This window comes from Catharus ustulatus, chromosome 6, assembly GCF_009819885.2.
Source record: "Catharus ustulatus isolate bCatUst1 chromosome 6, bCatUst1.pri.v2, whole genome shotgun sequence".
Lineage (NCBI taxonomy): Eukaryota > Metazoa > Chordata > Aves > Passeriformes > Turdidae > Catharus > Catharus ustulatus.
The window spans coordinates 52,174,670-52,186,889 of NC_046226.1; the positions used below are offsets into that span (position 1 = coordinate 52,174,670).

The 12,220-nt window shown below is 43.5% G+C and overlaps 1 protein-coding gene across 6 annotated transcripts in view; it reads right to left on the reverse strand.

Annotated features, from left to right (window-relative positions):
- Window positions 1–1,344: 1,344 nt before the first annotated feature.
- DENND2B (DENN domain containing 2B) overlaps window positions 1,345–12,220 on the reverse strand; it is a 150,453-nt gene continuing 139,577 nt past the window's right edge. For all 6 annotated transcript variants that reach the window (XM_033062222.2, XM_033062220.2, XM_033062221.2 and 3 more), the window contains 6 exons: window positions 6,211–6,388; window positions 5,153–5,194; window positions 4,053–4,164; window positions 2,844–3,083; window positions 2,465–2,551; window positions 1,345–2,084 (listed from right to left, as the gene is read on the reverse strand). In XM_033062222.2, the coding sequence (XP_032918113.1) occupies window positions 2,050–2,084; window positions 2,465–2,551; window positions 2,844–3,083; window positions 4,053–4,164; window positions 5,153–5,194; window positions 6,211–6,388 (694 nt within the window). In that variant the 3' untranslated portion in view covers window positions 1,345–2,049. The remainder of the gene's footprint in view (window positions 2,085–2,464; window positions 2,552–2,843; window positions 3,084–4,052; window positions 4,165–5,152; window positions 5,195–6,210; window positions 6,389–12,220) is intronic.

A 12,220-nucleotide genomic window follows, 5' to 3' on the forward strand; every position in this document is an offset into this window, starting at 1 on the left:
TGTTCCATGCTCAGGAACACCATTAGTTTTAACTAATTTAGTAGGGAAAATAACGCACTCCTTGTTTTTTATCATCTGATCCCTTTAAACAGACCTGCAGGCAACACAAGGATTGTTTTACACGGCTCTAGCCTGAAAAAGGCACCCACAGATTATTTTTGGGCCACGATCTCACCTTGTCCAGTAGCATCAATAGCTACTGGATTCACATTGGGAACATGTTGATGGATAACACAATGTTTAAAAGCTTTCTCCTTTAATTTTTAAAGTGCAAATGGAGGAAAACAGCTTTGGTGCAGGAGATGGGTTTTACAGCACCACGTTCTCATACATCAGCATTCCATGGCTTTGTTTTGCCTCTGCAGAAACTCCACAGCATATCCTGATAGTGTTTTATCCATCATTTTCTTAAGAGGAGTTATGTATTTCCCCCCACATTCCCTAGCAGCTGTTGTTTATAAAAAGGCCAGAAGCCACCCATACAAATGACGTTATTCCTTCCACTCTCAGGAATCATTCTGGAACTTGGAGCATATTACAGAACTAAAAATCCAATGGAAGTTACCAGTTGTGGTGACATTTCCCCTGACTCAAAGCACCATTTTACAGACATTTTACGTACACTTAAGAAGCTTTGGTGTATTTTTGAGTGTGAGGGATGTAGTTGAAAAAGGAAACGGCTTCACCTTTTTGGTGACTAGCCCCTCGAATTTGCTGTATGAGGCTGATAGCAAACCAGAACCACTGTCAGGTTAGGAATTGCGCGAGCCTCAAAGCCGGTCTGACTACAGCAACCACACTGCACACGATGACACCAGAGCCTGGTGGGTTTCCTTTAAAAGGCTTTAGCTAATTTTCATTATCTGTCAGATTTGCAACATATTGAAGCTTTTTATATATTTTTTTAATGTTTTCTTCTTCAGACTGTGGGAAAATGTATAGAACCTCAACAGTTCTGTTTCCAGATCAGGGAGGAATGTGACACTTGAGCACCACGCACAGCACAAAGCCAACTGAAAACACCACAGGTCAGGAGCAGTATCTGTGATACAGTGATAAAATAATTTGCTGCTAACCCATGAAAAAGTGTTTTAACATATGCTTCTGTTAGGATAAAATTTGCTAAAAAGGGGTGTGAAATGCCTTGTCTTAGCCTTGGTGAAAAACACTGCAGGAACCCCAAACTACACGTAGTGAAATAGCAAACCTACCAAAAGACAGATTCGTAATAACCACTTTACATTTTAATTACAAATTCATTTAAAAATCACAGGCAGGTTGCTGGGTCTGTACCTGCTCCACATGAGGAAGTGCAGAGGTTTGCAATGAATATAAACAAACAGGTCTATTTACAGAGTTTATTAGGATCCATACATACATACATTAGGAAAGGCTGTACTGTACCTACTCGCTGCAGCTTGCATGTCAGAGAGCTGAGATCTCCCCAGGCTTAGCAGTCTTAGTGCAGAATGGGTTACAAGGAGTTTACTGACCAGAGTTCAAACCAGAGGTTCTGTCATGTGAACCAAGTACCTTATTATCAAGTTACTTCGTTATTTCTGCTTTAAGGTTAATTGGAAGGAAACAAGCAGCCAGACAAGCGCCTGTGCCGCAGAAGAGCGGCCCATGCGTACAACCTCTCCCACGTACCCCAGCTCATTCAACCCGCAGTGTTCAGGCATCAAACATCCCTTGAAGTCAGTGGTTCTGCCGAGACAGTCAGCTGCACATCATCAGCTACTCGTTTTTGCACCAAGCATAACTCAACTCATACTAAAGAAAAAAAAAAAACCAAGCACCTGGTATTCTCAGGAATATACAAATATTTACCACAGTTTTCTCGCTCATTACAAAATCAGTTACAAAAGCTTACAGCACATTATGTACAAACTCTAGCCAGAAGCAGGGGGGAGCCATCCCGTGGCACAGTGACACAGCATCCATGGTCAGCTCGCTCCGCTCTCCTCCCGCTCCGCGCTCCAGCGCCGCAGGTGTCCCGCGCAGTGCCGCCAATAAATAGGCTTTGGGCTGTGTTCCAGCAGGAAGGAGCTAGTTCTTCTTGTGCAGGAACTTCATTTTGTTACCTACGGGAAGCGCACCGTCAGTCTCCAGCAGATATCGGAAGTCAATCAAAAGTGACAGCAAATGTCTGACTTGTAATTGCTGCGGGTAACTCCTACTCAGCACCAGCAGGGAGGGCTGAGAACATCCGACTGCTCCCACACCTTCCTGTTCCACTCCTCCACTGTCCCCCAGCGACAACGAAAGTGTTAACAGGGACCGTAATTAAAAATCTTCAACTATCACCTTTAACTATGTTCTCATTGTTTTCTTTTTTTATAATTCCTATCAAGCTGAAACCACTTGACTACCTTGTTTCACCTCGGGTACAGCTTTTTCAAATTAGCAAAAAAAATTAAAAAAAAAAAAAAAATATATATATATTGCTGAAGACTTTCCTCACCGAGGCCCCGCAGGAACTTGTTGACTCCGCTCTGTTCCGTGTCCGGGAGCTCTTCCAGGTACTGTTCCACCCTCTGCTCGAAGAGCCCTGCGGCGGACAGACGGGCTGGGGTGAGCCGTGCCCGGTGAGCCCTGCCCCGGTGAGCCCTGCCCCGGTGAGCCCTGCCCCGGTGAGCCCTGCCCCGGTGAGCCCTGCCCCGGTGAGCCCTGCCCCGGTGAGCCCTGCCCCGGTGAGCCCTGCCCCCGCTCCCAGGACCTTCCGGTAGCCGGGCAGGATTTCAGGGACGCGTTTCCGCTTTCCCGGGGATTGCGCGCGGATTCCCGAGTTTCCGCGGTCCCGGCGGAGCAGCGAAACCCGCAGGGGAGACACCCACCCTTACCTTTAGCCCTGCATTTCCTCAGCTCTCTGTCCTGGATGAAGCCAGCGAACATTTGGGATTCCATGAAAACTTCCAAGAAGCGGCGGATACTCTTGGAGGCCACAGATTTACGGAAAGCCTCCCTTTGGAAGGCACGCTCTCCTTTTTCATTCTGGGTTAGGAACAGGGAATAATGGCCAACTGTCTCCACAAAGAATCGGATAAAAACCTCAGACACTAATCCATTCAGGGTGTTACATTCTGCAAAATAAGGCGGCAATAAGACACCACAATCAGCTGCTGCCAGAGCTGTCAGCATTATCCCCACAGGGCCAGGCTGTGCATGTTCCCTGATGTCGTGCTAACATCTGGCAGGAGTTGCAGCGGCTCCCTGCACACCTGGATGCAGGTGGAGAGGGTGCCAGGCTGCAGAATTGGTGTTCTGTGACCAAGAGCCAGCGAGAATTACAAATCCTCAGGAAACAGCTCAGAAAATTAAACATTTGAGGGGTGTTTCATCAACAACAAACCTCCTATTTTCACTCTTGAGCAAGTTCTCTTCAGAAACTTCTGAATGACTCAGCATTAAAATATTTGTCCCTGAGGATAATAAGCCTGTACCAAAAACTGATCAAAAAGGGTCTGTTGTAGAATTTGTGTTTTTATCATTTCCGAGATGTTAAAACAGTCTTATATATGTAATATATATGATTAGAAATTCATTTCAAAAACTGAGTAGGGGCCTGTTTCGTACCTTTTAACCACAGGCATCTCAATTCACCCTGGGCTGTTTTTATCACTGCTGAAGAGAAATATTAGACTTCAGAGACAACCCATCCCCTCTTGGACTAAAATTCTTTTCTGGTGGTACCTGTTTCTCTCCCCTGAAAATACCAAGTTCCAAGAGGAACTCCAAACTCAGACACACCCCTAAGGCTGGAGAATTATCTGGATTGAGTTAGGGCCAAGTTAGCTGCAAACCTCTGTTTGAGCAAAGGTTCAGAGGGACCCAGGGGAGTCCACGTCATTTACAAAGAAATTAAAATAAATCACAGGGGAGGTATCACTGTGGGCTGATGCCATCAGTGTCATTCCCTGTGTGCTCAGAGACAACCTTTGATGTCACCAAAGGTATTTGAGACCTCAGATCCCATCTTTGCTTCTCCTGCATGGAAAATCACAATTCTACCTGTGTTTATCACACAAGTTGCTGTTTCCAAATGAACTTACCATCATCTGAGTCACTATCTGAATCCTGATTTATCAGTTCATTCTTTCTCTCTAGAGCCTGCTCCAGAGCAGCTTGCAATTTTCTAGGTAATAGTGTGTCTTCATCATCCATCTGATAGAGGAAAGAAAGATCTTTAAGCCACAATAATCTGTGCAGGAACTACAGCAAATACTTTCAGAAGGTTTAGAATTCACATGAAAAATATTTGTATCTGCTACTGTCATGGCTACATAAATAAAAGAATGAGAATCTATGTGCAACTAACAAATACTTCTAAACAAAATTTCTTATCACTCTTAATAAGATTAAAGTCAGGAGTGATAATCCAAAGAGCAGGTAAACACAGAAATGTGGAATCAGCTCTTTACATGACAAGGAGTCCAAACAGTCGTGTTTAACTAAATACACATCATGGGATGCCTTGCTAGGTGTACACACAGCTGCTGTCGTTTGTTTTAGGCAGCTCCTTTGGTCCTTGACAGTTGTTTTTACTGTATTATAGCCTATCTTGTTTTCTGGGTCTTGCCCCTGTTGCTCTCTTCATCTTATTTTATGCTTGTTCAGCAGAAGCCAGGTAGGCACAGGAGCCTTAGCTCTGCAGCCACTGCTCACCAGCCAGGGAATCGAACACAAAAGTTTCCTCATCCAACCTGTAGTTTGTTGGTTTGAAATTATTTAGTGCCACACGACTGTCAGGAGATGGTGATCCCTCATCTCCTTGTTCACAAGGCTCCTGCTTTTCCTATTATGTTAAACTATTCTCCACCTTTGTGCTCTCACTTGGGAATTTTCTTTGCTATTTTTGTCCTTTCCACCTCCAACAGTGCGAGTTTTCTTGCTAAGGTGATGTGATTATCTTTGGATGTTTTCTTTCCACAGTTCTTGATTCCTTCTCACAGTCACAGCCTCAATCCCTTCTGCACAGCTGAGAAGTTCTTATTTGCAGGTGGAACAGAAAATGCGAACTCTTTTTTTCCCTCATCGCTTTCCCTTTGCACACACAATTCCTGCCAAATCCCTCTGATCAAAGAAACCCAGCCATACTCTAGGAGTAAACAGTTTCCTAGACTGTATGGCAGCATTCTGAGCTGTGCTTTACCTGTCTGATGAATCGATCAGATCCCAGGTTAACCATCAAAGCCTACAGAAAAGAAAACACTGCAGTGAAATGCATCTGAAGATACAGAAAACATTCATTTGTTCATTGCTTTTTAATAGCAAAATATCATCTTCTAAACAAGCCTCGACATGAATAAAATTCCTACTGTGAAACAAGAGGTTGTGTGCCTTATGAAACAACATGAAGGCTTTCTTTAGACCTACCAGTCTAATTTCCCATAGATACAACTAGATTAACATATTTTTAAAAGCTAAAAGGATTTTTTTCTTAAATTGACATAAGTTATAACTAATAATTTTTGTTAACATGCAGTTGGAAAGTTTCAGTGGGGTTTAAAGAAAACGGTGTGGAGGCGGTGAGGATTCCAAAGGGCAAGGGTGTGAAACATTCATTATATCAAAGTTGCAAAGCTGAGACATGGAGCTGGGAAGATGTGGAAGAGCAATGTTAGGAAAGAGAAAGGAAAATGGAGCAGAGATTTACATGGGCCAGAGGCACACAGGGCACAAGAAAATTCGTTAGAAAAATGACAGGAAACTGTTTGGAGCGAGAGAAAAGTGTGTGTCCTTGAGTATTTTTGTGGTATTTTACTGGAAGAGCTGATGAAGTGCAACTCTCATTTGATTTCCAATATTGTATCAACAGAGTCTTAGAAGTCAAAATTGTTAAAAGTTTTGTTTCCTGTGTGGGCTATAGTTTCAAGCATCACTTCTGTAAGGATTAAGAGATGTCAGAGCAGATGGCTTCCTCTTGTTCCAGAACAAAGCAGCATATTTACACTCTACTTACTGGTGACCAGGTAAATATTCACCTGTCTCTGACACGGTGCCAGGTATGGAAGAGGGGCAGAATAAAAGAGAAGAATAAAGCTACTGCTGCAGTTTTGCCAAGAGGCAGTTGTCCATGAGAACCAGGCAGAGAAGAAACAAAGAGGCAGATTAAAAATTAAACATTTGAGAATTTATGTCCCAGTGGCAGCCCTCTCCTGGGAGAGGCCAGCTTTACTCCAGGCAAACAATTGTGGTGCCAGCTCCTACCTCCTCCACGGGCAGGTCCTTGAGTTTGGGCAGCGAGCTGGAGAGCAGTCCCACCAGGAAGGGGGTAGGGCAGCACACGATGTCAATCATGGATGAGGGCAGGACAGGAATGAAGGTGTGCTGCCAGGAGAAGGGGTACAGCAGGGCCACTACAGCGTGGGAGCAGCTCGACAGGGTGCTGGGGAGAGAGGAACAATCAGGTCAGCAAAGGCTTTTCTTGGTTCACAACACCTTCCACCTGCTGAGAAACTCAGCCTGATGGAACGCAAGTGCCCAAGGTGCTGCCTGTCTGGAACTTGTGACTTCAGCCAGGCCCTGGTCCCCTTCCAGTCCCGACCCTCTCGGTACTGTGCAATGTGGCAGTTCACAGCAGACTTCAAAGTAAAGGTACAAAACTTAAGTCTGTTTGTTTCAAACTAGAATCCATTTGTTTCATAGCAGTCAGGGGATGGTTTGATCCAAAAGTCAAGATTCAATGTTCCCAAAAGCACTCAAAAGCAGCCACTTTGAAGAATGCTTAAAACCCAAAAGCAACTTCATATCTTGGTTGTTACAACCACATCATTAGTCATAAAAATGTATAATAATAATGTTCCTAAGTCAAGCACTAATGCAGGAACAAAAGAAAATGAAAAGTAAAATAAAATTGGAAAAAAAATCCTTGAGGAAAACAATCAGTACTTATTCCAAAGGAAAGCTGGTAAAAGAACACATTTTGCAAAGATTGCACATTTTTTTAGACAACAGCCTATTTTTATTATAATACATTTTAAAGGTCTTATCAACCAACTTCAGTGATGAAGGTATTGATCCTGCTTATCAGAGTACTCTAAAATACAGGTTGGTATCTCCTAAACTTAAGGGCTTGATATTATCATGGAGAATGTCATGCATATGCTGTCCTTCCATCTACTGAATCTGATTCCCTTTTGCAGTCACATGGTTTCCAAATGTTAAAAATTAAAAATCATTACCAAGTGAGTTTTAACATCAGGGGAATAAAGACAAGCTCTCCATATCACAGCTACAATGTCTGCCTCTCACAGGCTGAGATGACAGAAATTTGGATCCAACATGCCTGAACTGATTTTCTGGCATTGCAAACTTCTGCTGTGCTTAATGTAGCCACAAAGAACTATAAATAATAACTGCAAAGCTGTTATTTAGCAGCTATTTAGCTATTTTAAATGGTAGCATTTAAAATGCTGGGAAGAGATGCTCATTTCTTCTACTGCAAGACTTGGTGGAGACTTTAGGTGGCATCAGACCTCCACCAGAATAATCCTCATGAGCATTTTTACTTCAGTTGTGGATTGTTCCCAGGCCAGAGTAAAGGTTTCACCTGTTTGCTCCTATCAGTGATTTACCTTCAAAGTTTGCTGAATGAGAAAAGTGAGAATTAGGGAACAAAGAGAGAAGAAGTTGGGGAAGAACAAATCCTTGTGTTTTACTGCAAATAATCTGCTGGCTTGGTTTTAATTGACACTTCCTTTAAGATCTGACAATCCCAGCATGGGTTTATAACATATGCTGCCTGACACAAGGTTCTTGTAAAATTATGCATTTCTCCAATTTATATTCTTATATATAACAGGCAATGGTGCTGACGTTGCCTCATATTTTGGTCTCAAGCATCTACCACAACCAGCACAGTGGTGTGTTTTGGAAGAGCTGTGGAACATGGTACAGACTCCCAGCACTTTCTCAAGATCACTTCATTGACTCCCTGGCATTTTCACCTACTACAAATTCAGTCATCTCAGCTGAGCAACTGAAAAAAGAGCCACGCTAAGCTAAAAGCAGGAAGACAAACATTCTTCTGCTCTTCAGTGAGTATTTTTTTCCTTTCTATAAAATGCCCTTTTGTAACATGTTGTTTTACACGCAGTGCTGTGACGTAAATCAGCCCCTGCATCCTCTTGGCGTGCTATTCCCACGCTAGGGGAGGCTTCAGGCTCCAGCCCAGGCCACTGGAATCTCTTCCTGAGCTTTCCTGGGAGCCAGCTGGGGCAGAGCAGAGCACAGGGAGCAGAGCACAGGGAGCAGCCCTGGTGGGGGTGTCCTGTGGCAGCACCCAGCCTTGCCCTGCCAGCACCCACAACAAGTCATACGAGCACCCTGTCAGCACCTCGGCCTCTGCACTTCAGGATTCTGCACACAGCTCTTCAAATTCAGCCTCTGAAAAGTTCTCCTTGTGGAACATCTCATGCCCGTGAAACATTCACTCTGAGGTTTCAGCCCCCAGAAGCTCCTGCTGCCATCCCTTCTGGACACCCCTGTGCAGGACTCCCACTGCTGTCACCAAACTCCTGCTTGTACAAAGTGCCCCGGCTGGAAAGATTCATACTTAGAATGGATACACACCTTTCACTTCAGTGAAATTTCACACTTTGTAAGGGAAAATTCAAAGGTGATGGGTGTAAAGGAACTCCCAGCCTAAATCTCTAAAATACAGTTCAGAACCTTTGAAAGGGGTATTATTGATGAGAAGCATGTTTAGTAAAGTAAAAAAAGAAAAGCCTACCCTGGGAAACCAAGTCTGCTTCAGTTTTTCCTTTCAAAATGTTCAACCCACACATTATCCAACTGTTCTTGTTTATAAGAATTAAGCAGTAAGGTCAGATGGTTTATTTTCTTTAAGGTGTGTGAAGGACACAAAATAAAGTAACAGAATAGTCAAAGCTAGGTTTTCAAAATATTTTAACTTTTTATAGTCTAGGGCAGTTCCAGAGAGCTGTTTTGGAGAGTGGGCTTTTCCATTTGGTCTGTACAGTTTTACAGGAATGCTGCATAATGTTCTAGCTGTTGTTCTACTGGAAAACACTTCTTTATTTCCATGGATGTCATCTTGTAAAAAAAGTTATTTGGAATTTGCCAAGCTTTGGGGTCTCTCTATGCCTTTTATTCACTAGATTTAAAAAACCTTCAACGTTTGATCTTCTTGTAGTAATACAAGATTGATTATACAAGTATATTGACATTTCTTAATGGCAAATTTCTCTTCACGAGATCCTTTATCATGTTAGAGGCAAAATATGACATTGCTTCTTTTCACTCAAAGTTGATTTATGTTCCTCTGGGATCTTTGTTCCCCAAAATTTTCTCATGATAGCACACAGAACCTTTTCCTTGTTGTGCTGCTGGCTGGGGAGACACAACCTAAGAGCTGAGACACCAGAATTTCAGCTGTGACTCAGCTGAATTTTGGAGACTGCTTATGAACACAGTTTAAGTCTACATCAAAAAGCAAATCACTGTGACTTAACAAGAACCTTTTCTGTTGTTTAGATAGGGAGAATGTCTGCTAGCAATTTCTGATTTGGCCAACCAACAAATAACCCCAAGCTCAGGCTGTATCTGTATCTTATCACAGCACAATTAGCACACTCTGAGAAGGACAAGCTGTTGGGCAGGGGATGGACACTGCCCTGGCTGGGATGTCAGTGCTGGCTCTGTTTGTTTCAAGGAATGTGGCTTGTTGGACACTGCAAGTCACCAACTCTCTCAAATTGCTAAAGTCATATGCAGTTAAGCCTTCTACTCACAACAGGAATATTCCACAAATACCCTTGATAACTCTCTTTTCTTTCTAACAATAGTCAACAGTCTAAATTCTCCCAGCCCCAAGGGAGCCTCACACATTGAACATCTCCCAAATCCAGGATTTAGCCTCTAGCACAGACAACCACTTGCTGATTTGGCTCCTTGATCCCACCTTACTATTGACATGCACCTCCACAGCCAGTTTGGCATTTCCATTGAAGGAGAAGGCGAGAATATCCCTTCCCTTCCTCCACTTCCCCTGAGGGACAGACAAGCTTCCTCAGCCAGGAGAGGAGGGAGGCCACCCCTCACATGCACAGCCAAGCCACACAGAGCTGTGTCACCTGGGGCTGCTGCCAGCTCTGTGCTGTGCCAGTGCTCTGGACCGTGCCCTGGACTGGGACCAGCTCACCAAATCTGGGCTCCCTGCTTCCTCACATTGAGGAACGTAGCCAAAAATGTAAATTCCAAAAAAAGTGCTTCCACTGTTTACTTTTCCACAACCTTTTTATGTTCCTCATTTCTCCCTGCTGATGAAATGTTGTTGCTCTGTCCACATTTGCTGAAGTCTTTCATCTGCCCTGTTGACACATTCATGCTCCAGCCCACAACCACTTTGGGACTGAGCTACCTCCCTGACACACATCCCTTGTCTGCTCAGAAGAGCTTCCTCCCACTTGAGGTTGGAGTCTGGAGGCTCTGCCCTTCCCAGGTGTAATCCCTTCACCCACATGGGTATTACACACCCAGATATCTCCTCATCATAGGCCTGGTTTTGTACTCCTACCACTGATGATGTGTAGCAAAATCAGATCCCTGATACTTCTCTCCTACACCCTTCCATGCCTCTCCCGATCCTGATCCAGTCTCTGACAGAGGTCTGTGACAACTCTGCAAGATAAAATAGTCTGAGAGGTTTGCAGAGGACTCTAAAGGACTCTGGGGAAAGGCTGCAGGCCAGGACACAGCCCTTCTTCCCTCCAACACATCCAGGCTGCACAGGTGGAAAGGACAAAGTAGAAAACTTGCAAAGCATCAAGTAAAGGGCAAGTAGAAGTAAAAACCATGGCAGACTGATACACTTTGGGTGGAGATGGAGTGCAGGCAGCACTGCTGTTGCTGTGCTGGCACTAATTCAGAGCAGTACTGTGCTGTGCCAGATACAGTGCACTCTAAGACTCTAAAATAAAGGTTTCTCTGGGTGCATAAGAATAAATAAGAGTAGCATTATCAATCAGGTTGATAAGACTAAGCAACAGCATCAGAGACAAGATATAAATGAAAACTTTTAAGTGTCAGAAGTGACAGTCTCCAAACTCCAGCTGTCTGCAGTGAGCTCCTGCAGCATTCCTGCAGGTCAGCTTCTGAAGTGAGCCCTTGAGGGTCCCTGGCCCTGGAAAAGCTGGGGATGGGGAAAAATTGGGACATGTTACTGCTCTCTCCCTGCTCCAAAGGGTGGGTGCTCAGCTCCAGGACTCCCCCTGATGCCCAGGTGCTCTGCTCCTGAGGCCCCTGAGCCCCCACATCATTGGTTTGTACTTCATTATCAGGGTTCTGTGCTGTTAGAGTATGTTTTTTGTTAAACCACATACCACCAACTCACCAAAAAGGGCAGAGAGGAAGAAAGTAAGAATCCAAGAGTTCATTAGCTATAATGGTGCAGAACATCTCCAGTTTTCCAGCCAGTATAAAACTATCAGACGTGACAGTGTTTCTTCCTATGCAAAATTATTGCTGTTTCTCTGTTACAACTTCCAGGACATTTAAAAGGGGAAAAAAATCTTTAATTCCTGTCTTTTTACTCAAATCAAAGAAATTGCATGTTTTTGCAGCTTTTTGAACAAGAACTACCCCATAAAGCCTGCAATTCTTGATGGCTCTGGGATGCCTCCCTATTTGTAGGATTGCTTGCACTTGTAAGGCACTGTTTTCACATGATATGGATTCAAAATTTGACTTGTTTTCACTGATGTTTTTGACCTTGTGTGTCTACCTCCAAATAGCCATTTTGGTTTCCAATTTAAAGCAAAGATATATAGAATTAAAGTAATTCAGGTAGGAAGAAATCTCAGGAGATCAACTGATCTCCTTGCTTGACAGCAGATCAGTTTGTTTCCAAAACCAAATAATAATTGGTTTATTATTTAAATATTGGTAATAATTCTCAAAATGGCAATTTTCCTCCACAACACATACATTTACCTGTACCAGAGAGGAAAAAGATTGTGACCAAAACAAACACCAGAATTTGGGCTTAACATATTGTTGTTTGACCCAAATTAATTCTAATCCAGTAAATTATCTAGGCACTAATAATTATTGCCAATGATTACAGAGCAGCAGGAGTTATAATCAGTTCATGCCTCGCCTCACCAGTTAAAGCATGAGGGGACAGGCAACTGTTTTAGGCTCTGATTCAACACAGTATTTCAGCAGAAGTTTCAGCTTTAATTTACTTTCATTGTGC